The following is a 22,991-nucleotide window of genomic DNA, read 5'->3' as shown; positions in this document are numbered from 1 at the left end:
TATATTAACAATAGAAACTAAACTTAACTTTAACTAATCGTAAATCTCATAAGGTATTAATACAGTAGATTCCACAAAAAGATGAGATTTCCATTGCATAATCAATAAGTGAATCCAGAGTGAGCAGCTCGAGGCTAGTAGAAAGGAAAGAAATCCAAAATACCCTTTCATGCTCTTGATTTGTAACATCATTTCTTCTACCAATGGATTACCATGCCTGGCAGAAACATAGACCAACATGAGTTGGGGATTAAACCTCGTATAGGAAAAGTAAAAAAAAAAAAATCAGTGCATTTTTACCTCATACTCTGGTTCCCTTTCTTCCAAGTCGACATCAATAACACTATCACCATCGAGAAGAACAAGGCTTCCCACACAAGTCGCCCTCCGAGACATATCCGGCATACCCACAATCTCAACCTTGCTGCATGTCTTCTCTTTTATGTCATACCAAAAGAGATTGTCAAAGTCCTGCTGCATCAGAAGCTTCTCACCGTTCTTCGAAAACACTAAAGGCTTACAGTACTCAAACGCCCATGGCACTGCCTCCCGCAAAATAGTATAGAGCCGAGTCCAGGAGCTCTCTACCCCATATTTGTTCATCACCCAAACACTCATATTGCCAGACTCCAGATATTCATTCACGCAAACACAGAGATATCCTCCCAACACCTCCATATCGGGCTTTGAAAAATCAGAAACATTCTTAAACGGGGTCTTATACATCTGGAATTTTTCTGTGGCAAGATCCAAAGCAATAAGCATTTCCAGAGACCTGCGCTTTTTAGAAACAGCCAACCAATGCAGAGCACCGTTCAAGAAAGCAGGCTTGGAAGCAATCGATGAATCCTTTTTAGGCCATTTATCTCTGACACTCTTCCAAGAATGCGATCTCAGACTATATACCTTGACTTCAAATACAGACTCACGCCAATTAGAAAATTTCGAGACCTTCACCACCTTATAGTCGTCGTTAACTGGATCGTGCCCAAATGCTAACTCCGACCACATAGCCGGAGAGTTCCAGACAGAATAAGAGCCATCTTTCTCGAAACCTGAAGGGACATCGATAGGCTCAAAAGGTAATTTCTTATACTTTCTTATTAACGGGTTCCAAATCGTAATCTCACTCTCCATGTTGTAGAGGCAAACCAGGCCGTTGCAAGAGTACACGAGTGTGCCTTTTGCTCTTTTGTGGCGCAGTGGCTGGTAGATTCGCACGGCTCTATCGAACCGACCATCGTCGTGAAAGCGTACCGAGTAGTAGTCCGGTGGGCGACGTTTCTTGTCCTCAAATTTCAGAAACAAGGGATCCGCATTGTGAAGGCCCTTGCAGTCCTCGACAATGAGCGTGCGTTCCCTGTTGGTCTCGATGGAGCGCTTGAGATGCTTCCTTATGAAATCCGGATTTTTTATCATGGCATACCATAACTTGGAGACGCACAGAAAACGCACGAGACTCTTGACGGGTAATTCTGCAAGTATTTCCACTATAAACTCAGGCGGGAGAGTAGACGTCGACGGCGGGGCCATCAAATATTCAGATGAAAAAGAAGAAGAAGACGACGATTTATTCAAATAGGTGGAGGGAAAGAAGACAAAATTGAACTAAAAAGTGTGAATGGTTCAGCTTCCCAGTTGGCAGTGTATAGTCAAATCAGTAGGCATTTCCCTATAGCCAGTGTGGGATCAAATCAGTAACTTCTTGTCCTCTTGTTTAGGCCAGACTTCACATTTGGGTAGGCTCATCAACGTCTTCCATATGGGTGGGCTAGCTGTCTTGACTAGTGATGCGAGTCCATGTCCCAATCTTTAACTGAACAGTTCAATTCATCAAATATCTTCCAGAGAAACTACATTTAGAAAAATAAATTATTTTATTTTTCAGCTTAAAAGAGTTTTTTTTTTTCTTTTTTTGCAGCCTCACTCAAATTATTTTTTGGTTATTTTTGTGCGAAAATTTAATAAAAGTGATTAAAATTTTTTATTTTCAACCTCACTATTTTAACTCAAAATAAAAGGCAAGTTTACAGTGCAAATGAATTAAAAAAAATATAACTTTTCTTTCTCCTTTCATATTCTTTGAAAAAATAAAAATATATATATAAATAACTCTTTTTTGAAAAATAATATTTAAATAGAATAATGAAAGTTGATAATTAAAATAGTAAAGTTGTAAGTGTTCTTTAAAAAAGTGGATAGTTAAAAGAGAAAAATGTACTTTGAATTATTTTGGTGAGTAAAATTTGCTAACGCCGCTAGGAATACTCGGTGAATAGCAACTAGAGTAAAAGATCAATTGAAATAAGAGCACTATTTTTAGTCTCACCAAAATCATATTGTTTATTTTGGAGAGCTAATTTGGTAAAAAACACTTCCGAAAACTTCCATTTTTGGCCTCACAATTTGACCCCAAAAGAAGGGTGATGCTAAACTGCACGCCAGTAAATTTTTATTTTTATTTTTTTATAATTAAAATATTAGAAGAAAAAAAATTTGCTGGGTGCGCCAGCGTGTTGTGAATCATTACCCCCAAAAGAATAGTGAGTGACCAGTAAAAAATACTATTCACTCACTAAATGAATAAAAAAAATGATTTTTTTTTTTTCACCACCTTTAATTGTTAAAGAAATAATAAATAAATTTTTAAAAATAAATATTTAAATAAAATAGTATAAATTGATTATTAAAATAGTGAGTTCGTTGGAATACTCTAAAAAAAATAAAAATAAAAAGTAGTTAAAATAAAAATATATATATTTTTAATTATTTTGGTGTGGCCGCTAATAATACTCTGAAAATATCAATCGCTGGAGCAATATTTGAGCTCAAATTTTTTACTTTAATACATATAAATTATCACTTGTCAGCTTATTCAATTTGGATTCATTTCGGAATTGTTGGCCAAAGTGGGCTGCCTCTGTCTTGAGTGATGATGCGAGTCCATTGCCCAATATATACATGAACTTTTGCCTTGAAAGTTCTTATGACCTCAAGTAGGCTTGCTGTTTTGTCTATTTCAAAAACCGCTTTTTCTTTTCTTTTCTTTTTTCTTTTTTTTTTTTTGGCTCATTTCCTAATTAAAAATCTTCTAGAGAAAGAACATTAGAAATAAATTATATTATTTTTAAGGTTATAATAGCAACTAGAGATTTTTCTACATTTCATTATATAAGTTCCGTCCAATTTGGAGGTATAAAAACTCACTCTCAAAGTCTGTCGCTTAGGGAAAATGAAAAATTCACAAGACTATCACGTATTATCTTTGAGCATCTCGAAAGAATAGTCAAATTTTTAACAATAGTCAAATTTAATTATTATGAGTGTTTTTCTGTTTTCAACAAAATAAGCAATTTAACTTTTTTCATTTAGCGTGAACAGTAAATAGGTTGATTATCCTATTTACTATGCACCTATGCACACTTTAAACTTTCTTTGTTTTACTCTCTCCTCCTTTTTCTTTCACATGATTTCCCACACAAAATAATATTTTTTTAAAAAAATGTTAAATACTAAATACTAGGGGTGGGCAGATTAATCGTTACCGTTTAACAGGCCGTCTACTGGCTTCAACCGAACCGATATTAACCGTAACCGTTTAACCGATATTCTTATCGGTTAAAAATTTTGTACTGAAATTCTTATCGGTTCGGTTCGGTTAACAATTTGTTATCGGTTAACCGTTTTAACCGATAAGAACCGGTATGGGGGAAGGCTAGTAACAAAACTAGTCTAATTCAGTTGGTAGGGAACTAAAGCACAAGGCTCAAATCCTCGTGGTTGTGGGTTCAAGCCCCACATATTTCTTTTCTTTTCTTTCTTTTTTTTTTCTCCTCCTCCCACACATTAGACTCTTTCTTCCTCATTGTTTTTCTTTATTTTCCTTCTCTTCCCAATTCCCACGCCACTTTTTTTTTTTTTTTGTTTTCTCCTTCTCCCACGCAGCAGACTCTTTCTTCCTCATTGTTTTTCTTTCTTTTCCTTCTCACCATTGCAGGAGAATGGGTTTCTTCCCTATTTTTTTTTTCTCTTTCTAGTTCTCGCAACATCCTCCCCCATCTGCTTTCACATACGTCTCTTTTAGCATCAAAGATTCAATTCAGGTAAGAGTTTTTGCCTTTTGGTGCTTAGGGGTTAGAGAAGTAGAGAACACTAAAGAATGTGAGATTTATAATCGGTTAACCGGTTTAACCGAACCGTTTAACCGTGTACCATTATAACCGATAATTTCGGTTAAAATTCTTATCGGTTAAGAAACCGTTTAACCGAAAATTATCGTTTAATAACCGATAAGAGCCAAAACCGGACCGTTTTGACCGATACCCACCCCTACTAAATACCCCCGGTGTTTAGTTGCTTTATTTTTTTTTCCCTCTTAGGGTTTAATTTTTATTACAAGAGGACCTTGTGATTTTGGTAATAAACTAAATTAGCTTTTTGTTAGTTGACCTTTAGTTGACTTAACGGAAGTTCACGTGAACCAATCAAATGTTGACACGTGGCATCTACTTATTCTTTTTTTTTAATTAAAAAAAAATTAAAAAATAATTTGGGGGTGGCTTCAGTACTAGGGGTGGCCAACCCCATGGAGCCTGGGGCCACCCCCAATTAGTTTTTAAAATATTTTTTTTATTTAATTTAAAAAAAAAAAAAATTAAGTACGTGTCACGTGTTAACATTTGATGGTACACGTGAATTTCCGTTAAGTCAACTGACAGAATGACTAATTTGGTCTATTATCAAAATCACAGGGACCTCCTGTGATAAAAATAAAACCATAAGGGAAAAAAAATAAAGCAACAAAATCCCAGAGAATATTTAATATTTAACCCTAAAAAAAAATAAAATGTATAATAGAGGATCTGTTGGAATTGTATTTAAAAAATGGAATTTAAATCCTCTCATATTTTATAAAATATGAGAATCTCATGTTTTAAAAAATATGAAGAGATTTCAATCCTAAAAAAAGAACAATCAAAGTAAAAATTTGTAATTTTTCAATAGTTATTTTGCTTAATTCAGAGTTAGCTCTAATATCCTGATATAAAGCTTATTTGACAAGTGGCGTTCAGATTGCTTTACATCTATGGGACAAACCCACGCTACTCTCCACTGACAAAATTATCCCAATTTATATTCATACTGGATAAAGTCAAACATTCAAACTAGGCATACAGTTTGAATTTGGATCAGAAATGTTAATATATATATATATATATATAAGTGAATTATAATTCAACAAATTTAATTAAACGAGTCGAACCACTAAACTCTAATCCGCAAATTTTATATTAGGCTCATGTCAAGTTTAGGAGTCATGTCAATTTTATATTTATTGTTGAGTTTTTTTTTTGTAACAATTGTTGAGTTTAAATCATGTTAAAGAATAAACATCTTGTGCGGTCCGGCTGCAAAAGATGTATTTTGTAGCACTCAATAAATGAAGGACACCTCACATAAAGGGAAAAAAATGCCAAAAAAAAAAACCTACACCTCAATGCACCTTATTTTCAACTAAAGAAGAAAGAAAGAGAGAAAGAAGAGAAAGAAGAAGGCCGTGTGTCTACAGACCCACGGCCGGCCTGGATCTGGCCAGCCAACGAGACCCACAGCTGGGTCTCACCGGCCGTGGATTTGCTGAAATGCTGGCCACATGAGTCTTGCTCCGATGGGTCTAATTTTTTTGTTTTTTCTTATGGGTCTTGCTCCGGTGTGGGTCTGGTTTTTTGGTTTTTTCTTTGGTTTTTCATATGGCTCGAGCGCCATGAGTGATAGCATGACTTCGGTTTTAGGGTGATAAAATCCCAAAAAGGGTTAACCTTTCCCTCTAAGCTTTAGTTTTCAATCCAAAATTGAATTTTGACGCATTAGAATCGAGTTTTGTGCCATTAAAATCGAATTTTGAGGCATTAGAAACGAGTTTTAAGGCATTAAAATCAATTTTTGAAGCATTATAATCGATTTTTGAGATTGAGTTTGGCAAAAAAGTCGCCGGAGAGGTGACCTACAACTGGGTCACAGCTAGACCCAACCGTGGGTCACGCTTGACGCAGTGGCTGGGTCTGCCGTGACCCAATCGTGGGTCACGCCAAACCCACGGTTGGGTCTGCCGTCGCCGGTGGGTTAGCTGATGGTGTCACTGTCGCCGGAGCAAGTGGTTCAGTTCTTTGTTTTTTATTATCTAATGTTTTGATTTTATTTTGTCAAAATAAGCTTGGTGATGTGTCACCTTGTGGTTGGATGCTACAAAAAACCCTTTTTGCAGCATGACCGCATAGTAGGGGCTTGCCATGTTAAAATATAAATATAAGTTTATATATGTCAATATTCTAATCGAATCCATTTAATTAAAGGAGACAAATTCTTTTAACCTTTAACTTACCACCTTTTCTATTGAATTTATGATAGAATTTAGTACGGAAAAAACAAGAAGACTATTTAACCAGTTTTATTTAATGCTATAGTGACTGCGTGTAGCCAAAAACGCCGGATTTAAAGGAGAGACGGGACAGAGTCTGAAAGACCTCCCAATGAAGTCCATAAATAAAAGCTTTTCATGATTTAACTTGCATGAGAAGCCAGAGGGAGAGAGAAATCAGCGGTGGCAGATGAAATAAAAAAAGAAATGCAAATGGGTTTTGTTTTCCACTGTGAACCTGTTTCGGTCAAGAACCCATCTTCAAGTTTTCAGTGTCCTTGTCGAGTGGAAAATCTCTCCCACTCTCTGTTTAGACTTCATCTTTCATGTTCAACTAATCTTCACCAAATGCTTAATGATACTTTTAGCCGTTCCTTTTTTCCAAATGTCCAATACCCACCTCAACCAGTAGCATGCATCGAGTAAAATTCAGAACCAAATAAATATAGGGAAAAATTACCCTTATCCCCTTAAATTTTAAGAATATTTCAATTTGAACTTTAAAGTTTAAAAATTGACAATATATCTTTTAATGTTTTAAAATTTTTTAATTTAAACCTTTCGTTACTAATTTTCGTTAAATTAGACGAAAATTTATGAAATTATCTAATTACTCTCAAGTTTTTATAAAAAAGTTTTCATAATTAAAAATTTTTGAAACATTAGAAATGTACATTGCCAAATTTTAAACTTTAAAATTAAAATTGCAAAACCCTATTCCCCATAAATATATTAACAATAGAAACTAAACTTTAATCGTAAATCCCATAAAGTATTAACATGAGATTTCCATTACATACCAAAATGTGAAAACAGAGTAGCTCGAGAAATCCAAAACACCCTTCCAGCTCTTCATTTATAAACTCCATTTCTTCAACCAACAGATTGGAAGACCTCCCAATGGATTTACCACCATAACTGGCAGAAACATAGACCAACAAAAGTTAGAATCTCACTACCACATATGATATTGAGACACAAATGACAAATCCAAGCAAACAAAAACAAAAGCTACCAAAAATTTCCCCATTTTTACCTCATGGTAGAGTCCCCCTTCTAAGTCGACATCAAGCACACTATCACCATCGAGTAGAACAAGGCTTCCCACACAAGTCGCCGTCCGAAACATTTCCGGCATACCCACAATCTCAACCTCGCTGCTTGTCTCCTCTTCTATGTCATACCAAAAGAGATTGTCGAAGTCCTGCTGCATCAAAACCTTCTCGCCATTCTTCGAAAATGCTAAAGGCTTACAGTTGTGATGTGCCTCCAGCCTAATAGTAAAGAGCCGAGTCCAGGAGCTCGCCAACCCATACTCCTTCATCACCCAAACACTGTTAGACTCCATAAAATTCGTTTACGCAAACACATAGACAGCCTCCCAGGACCTCCAAATCGGGCACTGATAAAAAACTGACCAACTTAAACGGAGTATTATACATCCGGAATTTTTCGGTGGCAAGATCCAAAGCAATAAGTATCTCCAGAGACCTGTGGCATTTAGTAGCCAACCAATGCAGAGCACCGTTCAAGAAAGCAGGCTTGGAAGCAATCGGTGAATCGTTTTTAGGCCATTTATGTTCGACCCTCTTCCAAGAATTCGTTCTCAGGCTATATATCTTGACTTCAAAAACCCGCTCATGCCAATTACGCAATTCCGACACCCTCACCACCTTGTAGTCGTCGTTAACCGGATCGTGCCCAAATGCAAATTTCGACCACATAGCGGGAGAGTTCCAGATAGAATAATGAGAGACTTCTTTCTTGAAACCTGAAGGAATATCGATCGGCTCAAAAGGTAATTCCTTATACTTTCTTATTAATGGGTTCCAAATAACAATCTGAGTCTCCCAGTTGTAGAGACAAACCAGGCCGTTGCAAGAGTACACGATTGTGCCTTTTGCTCTCATATGGCGCAGTGGCTGGTACATTCGCACGGCTCTACCAAACCGACCATCGTCGTGAAAGCGTATCGAGTAGAAATACGGTGGTCGACGATTGTTGTACTCAAATTTTTTAAACCAGGGATCCGTTCTCCGAAGGTTCTCGCAGTCCTGGACAATGAGCGTGCGTTCCCTGTTGGTCTCGATGGAGCGCTTGAGATGCTTCTTTATGAAATATGGGTCGTTAATCAGGGCGTTGAATGACTTCGAAACGCACATAAAGCGTATGAGACTCTTGACGGGTAACTCGGTAAGTATTTCCGCTATAAACTCAGGCGGGAGAGTGGACATCGACGGAGGTGCCATCAGATGTCAAAGAAGAAGACTCTCTCGATGACTGTCTTAGACACGTGACTTGAAATCAAGTTTGGAGTGGGTTCCATTGTGTCTTATTCCTTTCAAATGTTGGGAACTCCTTTTAGAGCATTCACAGCAGACTCCCTTATAGGGAGTCTGTCCCTATATGTAGGGAATATGTCTAAAAAATCGCAAAAAATGTCCCCAGCAGACTCCCTATATTGTTCCCTAAACAATCAGATGCTACAGTAGAACCCAATGTTTTGGGTTCTACTGTACCAATCCTGATGAATTATTTAATTCTAAAAACACTCTCTCTCCTCTCACGGCTATCTATGCACGCAATCCTTCTTCTTCGTCTTCGACGTCTTGCTTCCTCTTCTTTGTTCAAGCACGCTTTAGCGCTACTATTCCATGAGCTAGAAGTTCATGGATGAGTATCAGAAGTCGCCGAAGAGTACTCAGGCGGCGGCCACAAACTGGAGGATCTCTAGTCGTGGAGTGCTTGCTTTGGATTGATGGTTGATCTGCTTGGGATGGCTTTCGATTAGAATCATAATATGGGTTTCTTTGATTTTTGAAGGGAAATTTTGGTTATCATGGTGATTTGGTTTGCTTAGGGTGTTCTGAAATGTTGAGATGGGTCCTTTGATTTACCAGGTTGAGATGGGTCCTTTGATTTTGCAGCAAGGGCAGAGGACCGGCAGAAAGAAGAAGATGGAAAAATTTTGCAGCAAGGACTGGTTTTCTACCGACAGAAAGAGGACCTGCAGAAAAATTTTCCCTTCCAGCAAGGGCAAAAAATCCAAAGTAGAGGGAAGAAGAAGATAGCTACGGGAAGAAAGAAGAAGAAAAAATGAGGGAGAGAGAGAAAGTTTGTTTAATAAATTAAAAGAATAAAATAAAAAAGTAAAAAAAAAAAAAAAAATATTTTAATGATATAGGGAATGACGAAGGGAAGCTATTGGGGTGCATATTGACATAGGGAAGCATAAAGTAGTTTGGATCCTTAAGTTTAGGGAAAATGACAGGGAAGCTGCTGGGAATGCTCTTAGAGCATTCACAGCAGACTCCCTTATAGGGAGTCTGTCCCTATATGTAGGGAATATGTCTAAAAAATCGCAAAAAATGTCCCCAGCAGACTCCCTATATTGTTCCCTAAACAATCAGATGCTACAGTAGAACCCAATGTTTTGGGTTCTACTGTACCAATCCTGATGAATTATTTAATTCTAAAAACACTCTCTCTCCTCTCACGGCTATCTATGCACGCAATCCTTCTTCTTCGTCTTCGACGTCTTGCTTCCTCTTCTTTGTTCAAGCACGCTTTAGCGCTACTATTCCATGAGCTAGAAGTTCATGGATGAGTATCAGAAGTCGCCGAAGAGTACTCAGGCGGCGGCCACAAACTGGAGGATCTCTAGTCGTGGAGTGCTTGCTTTGGATTGATGGTTGATCTGCTTGGGATGGCTTTCGATTAGAATCATAATATGGGTTTCTTTGATTTTTGAAGGGAAATTTTGGTTATCATGGTGATTTGGTTTGCTTAGGGTGTTCTGAAATGTTGAGATGGGTCCTTTGATTTACCAGGTTGAGATGGGTCCTTTGATTTTGCAGCAAGGGCAGAGGACCGGCAGAAAGAAGAAGATGGAAAAATTTTGCAGCAAGGACTGGTTTTCTACCGACAGAAAGAGGACCTGCAGAAAAATTTTCCCTTCCAGCAAGGGCAAAAAATCCAAAGTAGAGGGAAGAAGAAGATAGCTACGGGAAGAAAGAAGAAGAAAATATGAGGGAGAGAGAGAAAGTTTGTTTAATAAATTAAAAGAATAAAATAAAAAAGTAAAATAAAAAAAAAAAATATTTTAATGATATAGGGAATGACGAAGGGAAGCTATTGGAGTGCATATTGACATAGGGAAGCATAAAGTAGTTTGGATCCTTAAGTTTAGGGAAAATGACAGGGAAGCTGCTGGGAATGCTCTTACAAGTGGTATTTGGAAATCCTTTTGGAAGTTGGACTTGGTTTCCGTGACTTGGACTTGGTTATTGAAGTTCCATGTGGACTTGGCTTTCGTGATATACTCTGAAGAGGAAAAAATCTACTTGTAGGAAGATTTTTTAACCGACTTAGTACTCTTATGTAAAGAAACAGTCCTTGAGTTTTTTCTTTGCTTTTTGAAGTGTGTCAAAAACGTGAAGTACCAAAAGAGGAGAGAAAAACGTAAATATAGAAGACACAACGTCGGAGAGAATTTGGGAGGGATCAAGTATGCAAGGACAGTAAGAGTGTTTTTCTTTCTCGATGGTTTTTGAGGAGCCAAAAAAAAGAGGTTAGAAAAAAAAATGCTGCAAAGTGAAAGAAAAAAAATAGATCAATCGTCATCTATTTCAGTAAAAAAAGAGTTTGTACATTTGTCTTTTGTATTATATTTTTGGAACTTGCGTGCTAATAAGATTTGAAAGTATTAGAGTTTTAAAATATGATTATCAAATCACTTAAATTTTTGTATAGTATGTAATTGCTTATTTTTGTTATTCTCAATTTTTTTTATTTTTTCGCATCTCATCTCGTGAATCTTGAAAAATAAAATTAATTTCCTAACCGACTGTGAGTAAGATGGCTGTAGGGAAAGAAGACATAATTAAACTAAGAAGAGTCCGTAGGTCTGCAGTCTGCTTCCCATTTGGCAGTGTATAGTCAAATCAGCAGGCATTTCCCAGAGTAGTCAAATGAATTACATCGCATCCTATTTGCTACTTTTTACAGAGCTGTTACTGATGGTGACAAGGTGGTGAAGGATAGAGATGGGTTTCTTTGCCTTTTGGGCTGGACATTCACCCTTTAACTTGGGTATGTTTTGGATTGTTGGACGAGGTGGGCTGGCTGTCTTGAGTGAACTGTTCAGCAAATATCTTCTAGAAAGTAACTTCCATAATCTTCTAGAGAAAGAATATTTAGAAAAATTAATTATTTTATTTTTAAGGTTATAAATTATAATAATAGCAACAAGAGATTTTTTTTTTTTAAAAAAAAAATCATTTTATAAGTTCGATCTCTAATTTGGACACGGACTCAAACCGACTCCAACAAATGTAAGTTAGCCCCAAGCATAAACATAAAAATCAATAAACAAACCACACTCAAAATTGACAAAGTCTATCACGGTATAACATTTCTTCTCCAACTCACTTTAAAAACAAATTCGCTTAATATCATGTTTGATTAGTATTTAGAGACATTATTTTATGCTATACTTCTCTTTCTATAGATGATTATGTGAATCTTTACTACGTCTAAAACATTAAAAACATATGAAGCAAAGAGATGTTAAACTGTTTTGGTTTGCCTATAAAATATTTTATAGGTAGTTAAGTAACGAAAGCATTCACACCGGGCTAGCTAAATAGCTAAAACAGTTTCCGGTACAGTGAATATATAGATTATCCAACGATCTTTTCTTATGATCTTCTTCTACGCTCTTCCTTCTTTCTGCAAAGCAATAAGGGTTAAAAGAATTCACCGGAAGTGTTTTGGTAGATCTTCTCCCGATGCTTAAGTCAGCTCATTCTTGATAGATTCAATTCAAGAAGTAAAAGATAAATCGCACGTACCTTCCTGCTCCATGTGCAAGCCCATTTATAGGCCGGATTGCTTTGGGCTAAAGAGGTAACAAAGCTAGAAATTCGGGATTCGGGAGTGAATGGCGACAACCAAATAAATGGCCCGATCTTGTGACTGTTACAAGCAAAATGGATCCTCCTTGGTGATTTAATGCATATCTTGCAAATGATGCCTCGCATATCATGAAGATTTCATTTGATCATAACTGTTGACTCGGTTGTTAGTTTTGTCCCGGGCCACCCTTCAGGCCTCTCGAATTCGAGAGGTAGGTGTATCCAACTATATTGCCCTGGGACAGTGCCGACCCTTGAGAAAACTGGCCCTTCTATAGGTTATGGGCTTTTGATGATACCTGTATCTTTGGGCTATCATGAATCGGGTCCATGAATTTGGCCGTATTCTATGTGTGTAACAAAATTGAATTTTGAGGAAAAATGATTGATTATGTATTGAGTTCCTTGAGACATAATTTTATGCAGATTTTATCTTTTTAGTGATGTCTCTTCTCTTAGCCTATGTGGGATAATAGTTTATAGAGCGATTGACTAATTTTCTTATGTAGTTTTAGTTTTAGTTTTTTTTTTTTTTTTGGTGACATGTTTGTTAATTTTCTTGTGACTGTATTATATCATCTTTATTGATATTAATCATTAAATTTTATGTTTTTTTTTTTTAATCTTTTCTTATAAATTAAGATATCAAATATGTTAATTAGTATCTAATCTATTAATATAATTTGTCGGCCCAAAAATGTTCAAAAATTTCATTCTTTCTAAACCCTCAAACGGTCCCCAAAGAAAAAATAGCCCGAAAGAATTTAACTAGCCCCAAACAAACTTGAATTAAGCCTATTTATTTTTCCACCTACCGCTCTGCCACTGACTTGGCGGTGGATGGCAAAAACACTGCCCGACAGAGGAAGTCGGTAGCATTTCCTACTCTTTCGGCATTGGCAATGGTGGGGGGGGGGGGGGGGGGGGGGGGGAGATGCAGAAGGCTATGTATGGAAGTATGGGTGGAAGAGTACTAGCGAGTATTTGGGCTCAAGGATCATTGACTTGTTTGATTTGTGTTAATATTGAAGTTGTAGGAAGAAGTGGCCGCCCGAGAGACCATGGGCTAATGTAGAATCAACCGAAACTCTATGCCTACTTCTTTTGGAAGTAGAAGCTACTCTAGTGAGTTGAATATATAGTTGGTGAACACAACGAAAAAGGGGAGGCATGAAATTCCACGCTTTAACATTGATGTCATGGTCGGGTGTTTCTATTTCCTATGGGAAAATGAAATGCATAAAAAATTGATCAAAGAATGCTTATTTCATTGGTAAAATTTGAGAAGAAAAACAGGCTTACATATTGCAATTGCTTCTGCTAAAAATGCAGCATGGGTGGCAAGTTTGAAGGTGGGGGACTGAACTCTATTCGAGCTTATACAAGTAATTTGACCTAATGAATAGTTACTTTTCTTAAGACTTCAAAGCTTGAAGAAAATGCAAGAAAGCTCTTGTTCTCCTTAAACAATCCATAGATGGTTGTTTTTATCAGAAAAGAGGGATGGACCAGCTGCAACGCTGCTGTTCCAACACATTGATGTCCCAGTAAAATAATGTCAATCAAGAAGCATACTCTATTATTGGATTAATCAGAACTTAATTATCTGTAGCCTGATGTAACTCAAATCTCCTAGTTTTGTCCTCTTTTCTTCTTTCATATTTGATATTTTTCCAAGATTTCATATGTAATCAACCATTATCACATCACCTGTGCTTAGACATCCCAAAGCTTCAGATGCAACCTGCGAGTTCCAGTTAACTGCAATGTCAAACATGAGCTCCTAAAACCAAAGATCCATTTATGCAAACATTTATTAAGATGACCAGTGCCGTGGCCTTCTTTGTGTTCATCACCCTAGTTCTCTCGAACAATAAAGATTTGCCTTGATAGTCTAAACACCAGATAAATTTTCTTCAGCCAACCTCTCACACAGTCCCCACTTATTTGATTCAATCACTGGGCTTGAAAACTTGAGACACCAATTTCTAACCACTAGCATGCATAGAGTAAAATTCAGAACTAAATATATTAACAAAAGAAACGAAACTTTCATTAGAACTTTAATCCTAGATCTCATAAAGTATTAATATAGTAGATTCCACAAAATGATGAGATTTCCATCGCATAATCAAAATGTGAAAACAGAGTAGCTATAGAAATCCAAAATACCCTTCCTGCTTTTGAATTATAACTCCATTTCTTGTACCAACAGATTTAAGACCCTTAAATGGATTACCATGCCAGAAACATACACCAACAAGAGTTACAAATTAAACCTCGTATACGAAAATTAACAACACTACAAAACTTTTAGATTTTAATGACTCCCATATAATGACATTTTTGGCCCAAAGAACGTCATTATTAAGTTAGTAACGTTCAAATAGTGACTTTTTCAAAATGGTAAATAGTGCATAGACTAGAAAAGGGGCTAATGTCGTTTGAACAGTGAAAACAACATTATTTGCTGCAATTTTTAGCAAAACGGCACCTTTTAAAAGGTGCCATTTGAACAGTGCACGACACCTTCTAAAAGGTGCCGTTTAGCACTATTCACCCGTAACACAATATAAGGCGACATGTGAATAGTAACACATCATCTTCTAGAAAACTCGCGGGGTTCAGGGCCAGGCTGCCCAGGCGTGCATGTCCCTATGCGCCCTACATGCAGCAGTGAAACAACTTCCTCCATGAAGGGGACATCGTTTCAAGTTTCAACCCCTCCATGAAGGGGGACGTCGTTTCAACTCAGTTCACTGTTTAAACGAACCATCAACTTCAAGAGGTGTCGATTTTTGCCCAAAATAACATTACATAATGTCCTTTTCTTTTAATGACCGCTTATTCACACGTCACAAAATCAGTGATTTTTTTTTTTTTTTTTTCCGTAGCGCTGCAATACTCTCACCGCCACATTCTAAGATATTGAGACAGAAATCTAAGCAAAAAAAAAAAAAAAAAAAAAAAGGGTTAAATACCAAATACCCCATGGGGTTTGGTAACTTTATTTTTACCCCCTGGGGTTTCATTTTTATCACAGGACCCCCCTGGGGCTTTGATAAAGGACCAAGTTAGTCCATCCGTTAGTTGACTGTTAGGACTGATACGTGGACCAATCAGATGATGATACGTGGCACATATTTAAATTTTTTTTTAAATTAAAAAAAAATGTATTTAAAAAAAAAAAAAAAAATTGGGGATGACTCTTGGCCATTTGGGGGTGGCTTGGCCACCCCCATCTGGTCGGATGGGGGTGGCCGAAACCACCCCCTGTACCCACTGGGGGTGGCTCCCATCCGGCCAGATGGGGGTGGCCTGGCCACCCCCATGGCCAAAGGGGGTGGCCGCCAAATTTTTTTTTTTTTTATAAAAATACATTTTTTTAATTTAAAAAAAAATTAAATATGTGGCACGTGTCAACATCTGATTGGTCCACGTGTCAGTCATAACGATCAACTAACGGTCAACTAACGGATGGACTAACTTGGTCCTTTATCAAAACCCCAAGGGTGTCCTGTGATAAAAATGAAACCCCATGGGGGGTATTTGGTATTTAACCAAAAAAAAAAAATTAAAACTAAAAAGAGGTTTGATACCGAAACAAAACAAACCCAATTCATGGCCAATTTTTCTCCTACGTGTAAAAGAAATTGAATTTTAAACCAAACAAATTGTATTTTTTTTCCAAATTTTCTGAATTTCAATATCCTCTTTCTCAATTTTTTTTCTCTTTTAAATTAAACGTAAGAGAGAAGTTGGCAAAAGTTGAATTTGTGTTGTGACCTTAACATTTTCCAACTAAAAAATATCACGGTCCACGGAAATCAGGACATTTTTACCTTTTCCTCTGGTTCCCCGTCTTCTATGTCGACATCATTCACACTATCACCATCGAGCAGAACAAGGCTTCCCACACAAGTCGCCGTCCGAAACATATCCGGCATACCCACAATCTCAAACTTGCTGCATGTGTCCTCTTTTATGTCATACCAAAAGAGCTTGTCAAAGTCCTGCTGCATCAGAATCTTCTTACCATTCTTCGCAAAAGCTAAAGGCTTACAGTAGCGAAACGGCCGAGGCACTGCCCCACACGGGCCACACACAATAGTATAGAGCAGAGTCCAGGAGCTCTCCACCGCATACTTCCTCATCACCCAAACAGTGATATTGTGAGGCTTCAGAGATTCAGTCATAAAAACACATAGATATCCACCCAAGACCACCAAATCGGGCTCTGAAACACCAAAAACATACTTAAACGGGGTCTTATACTTCTGGAATTTTTCGGTAGCAAGATCCAAAACAACGAGCATCTCCAGAGACCTGCGCATTTTAGCCAACCAATGCAGAGCACCGTTCAAGAAAGCAGGCTTGGAACCAATCACTGAACTCTTTATTGGCCATTTATCTTTGACCCTCCTCCAGGAATTCGCTCTCAGACTATATACCTTGACTTCAAATGACCGCAGACGCCCCTTACACAATTCCGAGACCTTCACCACCTTGTAGTCGTCGCTAACCGGATCGTGCCCAAATGCTAACTGTGACCACGTAGCCGGAGAGTTCCTGACAGAATAAGAGCCATCTTTCTCGAAACCTGAAGGGACATCGATAGGCTCAAAAGGTAAATTCTTATACTTTCTTATTAACGGATTCCAAATCGTAATCTCACTCCCCAAGTTGTAGAGGCAAACCAGACCGTTGCAAGAGTACACAACTGAGCCTTTTGCTCTTTCATGGCGCAGTGGCTGGAAGATTTGCACAGCTCTATCGAACCGACCATCTTCGTGAAAGCGTACCGAGTAGTAGTCCGGTGGGCGACGTTTCTTGTCCTCAAATTTCAGAAACAAGGGATCCGCATTGTGAAGGCGCTTGCAGTCCTCGACAATGAGCGTGCGTTCCCTGTCGGTCTCGATGGAGCGCTTGAGATGCTTCTTTATGAAATATGGATCGTTAATCAGGGCGTTGAATGACTTCGAAACGCACATAAAGCGTACGAGACTCTTGACGGGTAACTCGGTAAGTATTTCCGCGATAAAATCAGGCGGGAGAGTGGACATTGACGGAGGTGCCATCAGATTTGAAAGAAGAAGAAGAAGCCTCTCTCACTGTGACTGCGAGTAAAATGGGCGGAGGGAATACCTGAGAATATTAACAAGAGAAAAGTAAAATTAATTCAAATAATAGAATCTACAGAAAATTACTATAACAAAACTGTATCTCACCCAGGCATTTTAACAAACATCTTAGCTACGAATACAGAACACAACCAGCCAAATAAAATTAGAGATCATATGACAAATCACGAAAGAAAAAGAGTTTTGATTATACCCAAAATTTTCATAAATCCACCCAAACTTAGAGGAACGAGAGGGAAAGAGATGAGCCGTGTGCGTACCTTTATTTTTTCTTGATTCTCCTCCTTTCTCTTATTTCACACTAATTTCTCTCTCTCCAGGTAGACCACGCCCCCCTTCGGGAACCTATTCGACGACGTGCTTGTCTCACCGTCGTCTGGGTCGGTGAAGCTGGGATTTTTTTTAGCTTAGCCTGAGGAAGGGGAGCGGCAGAAGATGGTTTTTTTTTGGGTAATGGGGACGGGGTTGGCCTAAATACTGTTAATCATCATTTCTCAAAAAAATTAACATCAAAACATTCTAACTTTTTCACTTTTAATATCAAATTATTCACTTTTTATTATTATTCAAATAAAAAAATCACTAGAAAATAAAACTTTTTCACTTTTCCATATCACTTTTTCATTTTTTTTTATACCAAACATTCTTAATCTGGATGCACAAACTCAAACTGACTCCAACAAATGTAAGTCGGTCCCAAGCATAAACATAAAAATCAATAAACAAACCACCCTCAAAATTGACAAAAGCCCTCACGGTATAACTTTTCTTCTCCAAACCATTCTGAAAACAAATTTGCTTAAAATCTGGGAAAAAAAAAATGTTTGATTATGTATTTAGTTTCTTGAGACATGAGTTTAAGCTATAATTTTCTTTTTGGGAAGTAGTGGTAATGATTCTGTTGTACAGATGATGATGATGATGTGAATCTTTACTACGTCTTTAACACTAAAAACATTGAAGCAAAGAGATGTTAAAGAGCTTTGGTTTGCCTATTTTATAGGTAGTTAAGGAATAAAGGTATTCACACCGGGCTACTTAGCTAACCATGTGGCAAAGTTTGGTAAAAAAAATCACTTGCATTCGACTCAATATTTTTGCCAAAAAATTATTAGTTCCTACTGAACAAATTTGATGAGCAGCACTCAACAATGCAAAACAATTCATTTGTTTATTAGGTCGATTTTCTCTTCACTCATTCCCTTTAGTTCTTGGTAGCAATGGGGTATGGTAACAATGTGAGGACAATGAGGAGCAACACGAACCAAAAGAGGCTTCAGAACCAAACATACTCTTTTTTTTTTGGTCCCTACTCGGATCATCGCCTCCAAGAAGCACCAGAACTCTGGAAAATGCCGCATCTGTGTAATTTCATTGCTTAGAAAGTGTGAGGGAAACTGATGGAGGAAAGTCGATGAAGTGCAACTGCTTTGGTTTAAATGGCCTTGAATGGACTTGCTTCAATGGAAAATAGAATGGACAATACATGGAGCTTCAATTAAGTTTTATCCACCTCCACTGTCCAATTAATAACGTCATCGAAATCAAGAATCATATTTAGTTCTTGGATTGTCCAAGCATTGTAATATAATTTAATCAGAGAAGTTCAAAAATATTTACAAAGTGCATATATAAAGAATGTCTCATTATAAATGAACCCATATGTGTCACGATTATTACATCACCTGTGAACTATCAACATATTGAAAAACATCAGATGCAGCTTGTGAGATCCAGTCAACTGCAGTGCCGAAAAAGAGCTCCCAGAACCAAAGATCCAATGCCAGCACGGAGGAAAAGATGAGCAGTGCTAAAGTCTGGTAGCGGTTCAATGGCCAACCCAAGATTTTGGCCAGAGTCTTCAGAAATGGAAGGGAATTGCTATTTAGAATCCGGTTCGTTATTGACCAAGCTGTTATCCACTGCACACGGGAAGGGTATAGCTCAAACTCCTCTCTTAATCTTCTGCCCAAGTCCGGCATGTGGCCACCCCCATATAGTATGGCAATCCTATTATGGCCCTCATCAATTGCTCTTCTAAGTGCCTCTACCGCAGCTCTATTCCTTTCACCAATGATCACAGAACTCTCCTCTACATCTGCTGTCACCTGTGTGAACCTTCAAAAAGAACAAAAACAGTACCTTTTGTATCAGCCGGCCCCAACATCAAGAGGAATGCATCCAAAATTCTTTTGGGTAATCCGTGACAAAATAATTCAACACTCTTTAACTGTTGAATGCTAGTTGAGCATTAAAGCAAATGAAATTTAATCTAAGAGGAAAAACAGAGAGAAATGAAAGAGAGAACCTGGCAAATACTTACTCGGTTGCTAGTCTCTTTGCCAGGAAGACCTTCATTGCAGCACCAAGATCAAGCCTAGACAAGGCTTCTAGTTCTGGATATTCTGATGCCTGGCTTCCCGCATCACAAACAGATCCAATGATGAGCAGGCCGACAAGTGGCATAGGAAGCACCCGTGAAGCCCATAGCAGCTTGGATCTCCAAGGATCAAGGTCTTCTGGAATTGCAGGCTGTACCAAAGCTTTTGTTGATCTAAGAGTCATGTCTCTTGCAAAAGTGAAAAAGCTTTCACCTTTTTCAACCTAACAAGTAACAATAGGACAATTAGACCTAGAAGTTGGGGGGTAGAGAGAAATACAGCGCTGAATCTTGAATTTTAAACCTCTTAAGGGGAAAACAAAAATCATAACTATATACAACTATACCTCTTAAAGGGAAAAGAAAAATCATAACTATATACAACTATATAGAAGGCCATCGCTGCAAGTTATTGGACAAGCACAACAGCAAGGAACATTCAGACAAACCCCATACTGGACTGTGTAAGAGTAAAACAGATTGAAATGAAAGAAAACAACAGTGCGAATGCAATTGGAGACCAGCTTCTTTCCATACTTGAGAAGAGTACCACCCCACCTAGTAATAAAGCATCTCTAGACCACCTAGTTCACTGAAGAACAGAGTGAACTAACTCCAAGAAATTGTCAATCACTTCAACAACCTCCATAATAAGACCAATTTAAGAGGCGATAAAAGAACAGACCTGAAGTAATTTGAAGGTCTCATAGTCAAGATCTGCATGGTACCAATTCTCAGCTTGGTAATCAAGACAGTCTAACTGGAAATCAAGCGTAAGAACTCGAGCCATTTGTCGCTGGATACATCCAAGGATGTTAAAACCTCGTGAGCGTGCACCTTTAAGTCTTTTTGTGGCAGTCATGTTTCTTCTATTCTCTAAACTCTCTCTGCTAGCTACCATTTCATAGAGGACACAGTCATATGGTTCAAGTTCCTTTTGAAGGGTTTCAAAGTACCTGCACATTCAGATGAGAATCATTCAGAGTGGTATTATTTGGGAAAATATACTTTACTAAGTAAAAAATTAACAAAACAGTGGTTATCACAATTCAATGGACTTGCAACATAAATATCTCAGAAAAAGCTCAAACATAAAGCCAAGAATATATCATCTTCCCTAAACCACCACAACAAAATATCTACAAAACCCCTTTCCTATTAACATAAAACTCATTAAGCTCAAAATTTTAATCATAAAGCTATATGGTGGAACATCAACCAATAAGTAAAGAAAACAAGGTAAAATAATCAGTAGAGCCAAAATTATAAAGGCCAACCAAGGATATCAGTCTTAACTCTTAATCCAATTTGGCAAGAAACAAAAATGATGAACCGAAACTAATGAAAATCCACCTCAACCCCAACTTTTAGCCGGTTTTATTTCCAAATTTTCCATACCCATGTCATAATACCAACATCTACAGACAGTACAGCATACATTGCAATAAAGTTCAACATATGCAATCCAAAACTACATATATTATCAATAAATGACAATCAAGCTACAAACTGAAAATCTATCACAAGTGTAACAGAAACTCTATGAAGTAGACATACTCTTTATCCGCAATGTGAATCGTCGAAACCAAATCAACCTACACCACCAAAACAACAAGAATCCTCCAATTAAACAACCCACGTGAGAAACAGACACACCCACTTGAAGTGAATAAGAAAGCCCATCTTGTACCTGAAGAAAAGGCCGTAAAAGAGACCAAGGAAACCTCTTCCTGTATCTGACCACAGCAGTCTGCAACTCCGCACAGCCCCCATCAACACCCCTCTTGAACCTCATGAAGTCCGCAATGGAATTGTTCTGCAAAAACTGCTCCGCCGAGCCATCTTCGATGGGCTGGTTCAGAGAAGCTCTGGGGATTGCGAAGCTGAGGGGTTGGGGGAAACTAAGGCTGCGTTTGAAGGAGTAGAAGGGTCTGACTCTGGGTCTGATGGAAGAGAAAGTGGAAGACGAATCGGTGTTGGAATTGGATGGAAATGAAGACGTAGAAGAGAGTATCGACAAAGAGCTGGAGACCATTCTTCTCTCTGCACAGAGAGAGAGAGAGAGAGAGGGAGAGAGAGAGAGAGATAGAGCTTGGGTGTTTGGATAACCAGAAAACGGGAGATTATCCCTTGACACCCGGCTTCTGGTTATTGCGGGTAATTCAGTTTGCGTACATTACATAACAATAAACATATATTATTATTTTTTTTTAGGTCTTTTTCAATTCGGACAGATTTTTCTTCGATTTTTTGAATGTTATTGCATTATCAATTCTAAATTTCTGGCTTGTACGCCAAATTCAAGATTTGATTTTGCAATTACTAAACGGCTTGACTCTGTGCGCTTTTTGCACCTAAAACGATGGGGAAATTTATTTGGATTTTTATTTTTATTTTTATCTTTTCTTAAATGGCCCTTAAAATATGAAGAAAAGGCAATTGCACTTTTATTTTATCACTATTTCTATTCTATCAACACATCTTGCTAAAAATAAATATAAGTACCAATTTGTAGTACTACGCCTTTAGGCAAGATTAGTATAAGATCAAAATATGATTAGTTGATTTGAGAATTGAGTATTTTCAGGTCATCTTTTCTTAAGGACTTTGGGTGTGTTTGGCATTTTTTTCTTCTTCTTGCTTTAGATGAAAAATATATATATATTTCGATCTAACATAAAGATAAAAGATTTCCTTCGCCCATCGTATGTATCAGCTAAGCTTAGTTTGAGAGGAGGCATTCCAGCAGACGCATGCGTGTAGGAAGGCCGACCACTACATAAGCTAAAAGACTACAACTACGAGCTAAGCCAAAAGTGATTCGCTTCTATTCTTGTTGGGATTGGATATAGATGGGGAATCTATAGATCATAGTAGTTTGTCAACCTCTCTTAACTAAGAGCATTTTTAGTAGTCTCACCAAATTTTATTCACTAAAAGTACAATTTTTTTTTTTTTTTTTTTTTCTATTTTAACAGTCTACTTTCACTATTTTATTTAAATATTTTTTTTCAAAAATTTGTTTATTCTTTTTAACTATTAAGAAATAAGTTGTTTAATCAATAGGTGAGTGAACAATATTTTTTTATATTTGGTGAGTACTGTTCACTTTACTATTTTTTTTTTTTGTTAAAGTA

At 37.4% G+C, this 22,991-nt stretch overlaps 3 protein-coding genes and 1 pseudogene across 4 annotated transcripts; all 4 read right to left on the bottom strand.

The window, feature by feature from the left end:
• LOC132166493 (F-box protein CPR1-like) lies at positions 1–1,533 on the bottom strand. Its single transcript, XM_059577315.2, has 2 exons — positions 301–1,533; positions 1–217 (listed from the first exon to the last, which is right to left on the bottom strand). The coding sequence occupies exons 1-2, from the start codon at positions 1,531–1,533 to the stop codon at positions 209–211; spliced, it is 1,242 nt and encodes a 413-aa protein (XP_059433298.2). The 3' UTR covers positions 1–208.
• Positions 1,534–7,146: 5,613 nt separating this feature from the next.
• Positions 7,147–8,734, bottom strand: LOC132166546 (F-box protein CPR1-like; annotated as a pseudogene). Its single transcript, XR_015909496.1, has 2 exons — positions 7,455–8,734; positions 7,147–7,336 (listed from the first exon to the last, which is right to left on the bottom strand). The product of XR_015909496.1 is annotated as an F-box protein CPR1-like (transcript).
• Positions 8,735–16,091: 7,357 nt separating this feature from the next.
• On the bottom strand, positions 16,092–17,913 carry LOC132166518 (F-box protein CPR1). The gene is made up of 2 exons (XM_059577347.2): positions 17,735–17,913; positions 16,092–17,478 (listed from the first exon to the last, which is right to left on the bottom strand). The coding sequence occupies exon 2, from the start codon at positions 17,409–17,411 to the stop codon at positions 16,161–16,163; it is 1,251 nt and encodes a 416-aa protein (XP_059433330.2). The 5' UTR covers positions 17,412–17,478; positions 17,735–17,913; the 3' UTR covers positions 16,092–16,160.
• Positions 17,914–19,028: 1,115 nt separating this feature from the next.
• LOC132165751 (thermosome subunit gamma) lies at positions 19,029–22,034 on the bottom strand. Its single transcript, XM_059576429.2, has 5 exons — positions 21,545–22,034; positions 21,412–21,449; positions 20,540–20,810; positions 19,798–20,078; positions 19,029–19,592 (listed from the first exon to the last, which is right to left on the bottom strand). The coding sequence occupies exons 1-5, from the start codon at positions 21,887–21,889 to the stop codon at positions 19,151–19,153; spliced, it is 1,377 nt and encodes a 458-aa protein (XP_059432412.2). The 5' UTR covers positions 21,890–22,034; the 3' UTR covers positions 19,029–19,150.
• Between the last annotated feature and the right edge of the window lie 957 nt (positions 22,035–22,991).

This window comes from Corylus avellana, chromosome 11 (assembly GCF_965113065.1).
Source record: "Corylus avellana chromosome 11, dhCorAvel1.hap1.2, whole genome shotgun sequence".
Taxonomy (NCBI): Eukaryota; Viridiplantae; Streptophyta; class Magnoliopsida; order Fagales; family Betulaceae; genus Corylus; species Corylus avellana.
This window is presented reverse-complemented; position numbering and strand designations above follow the sequence as displayed.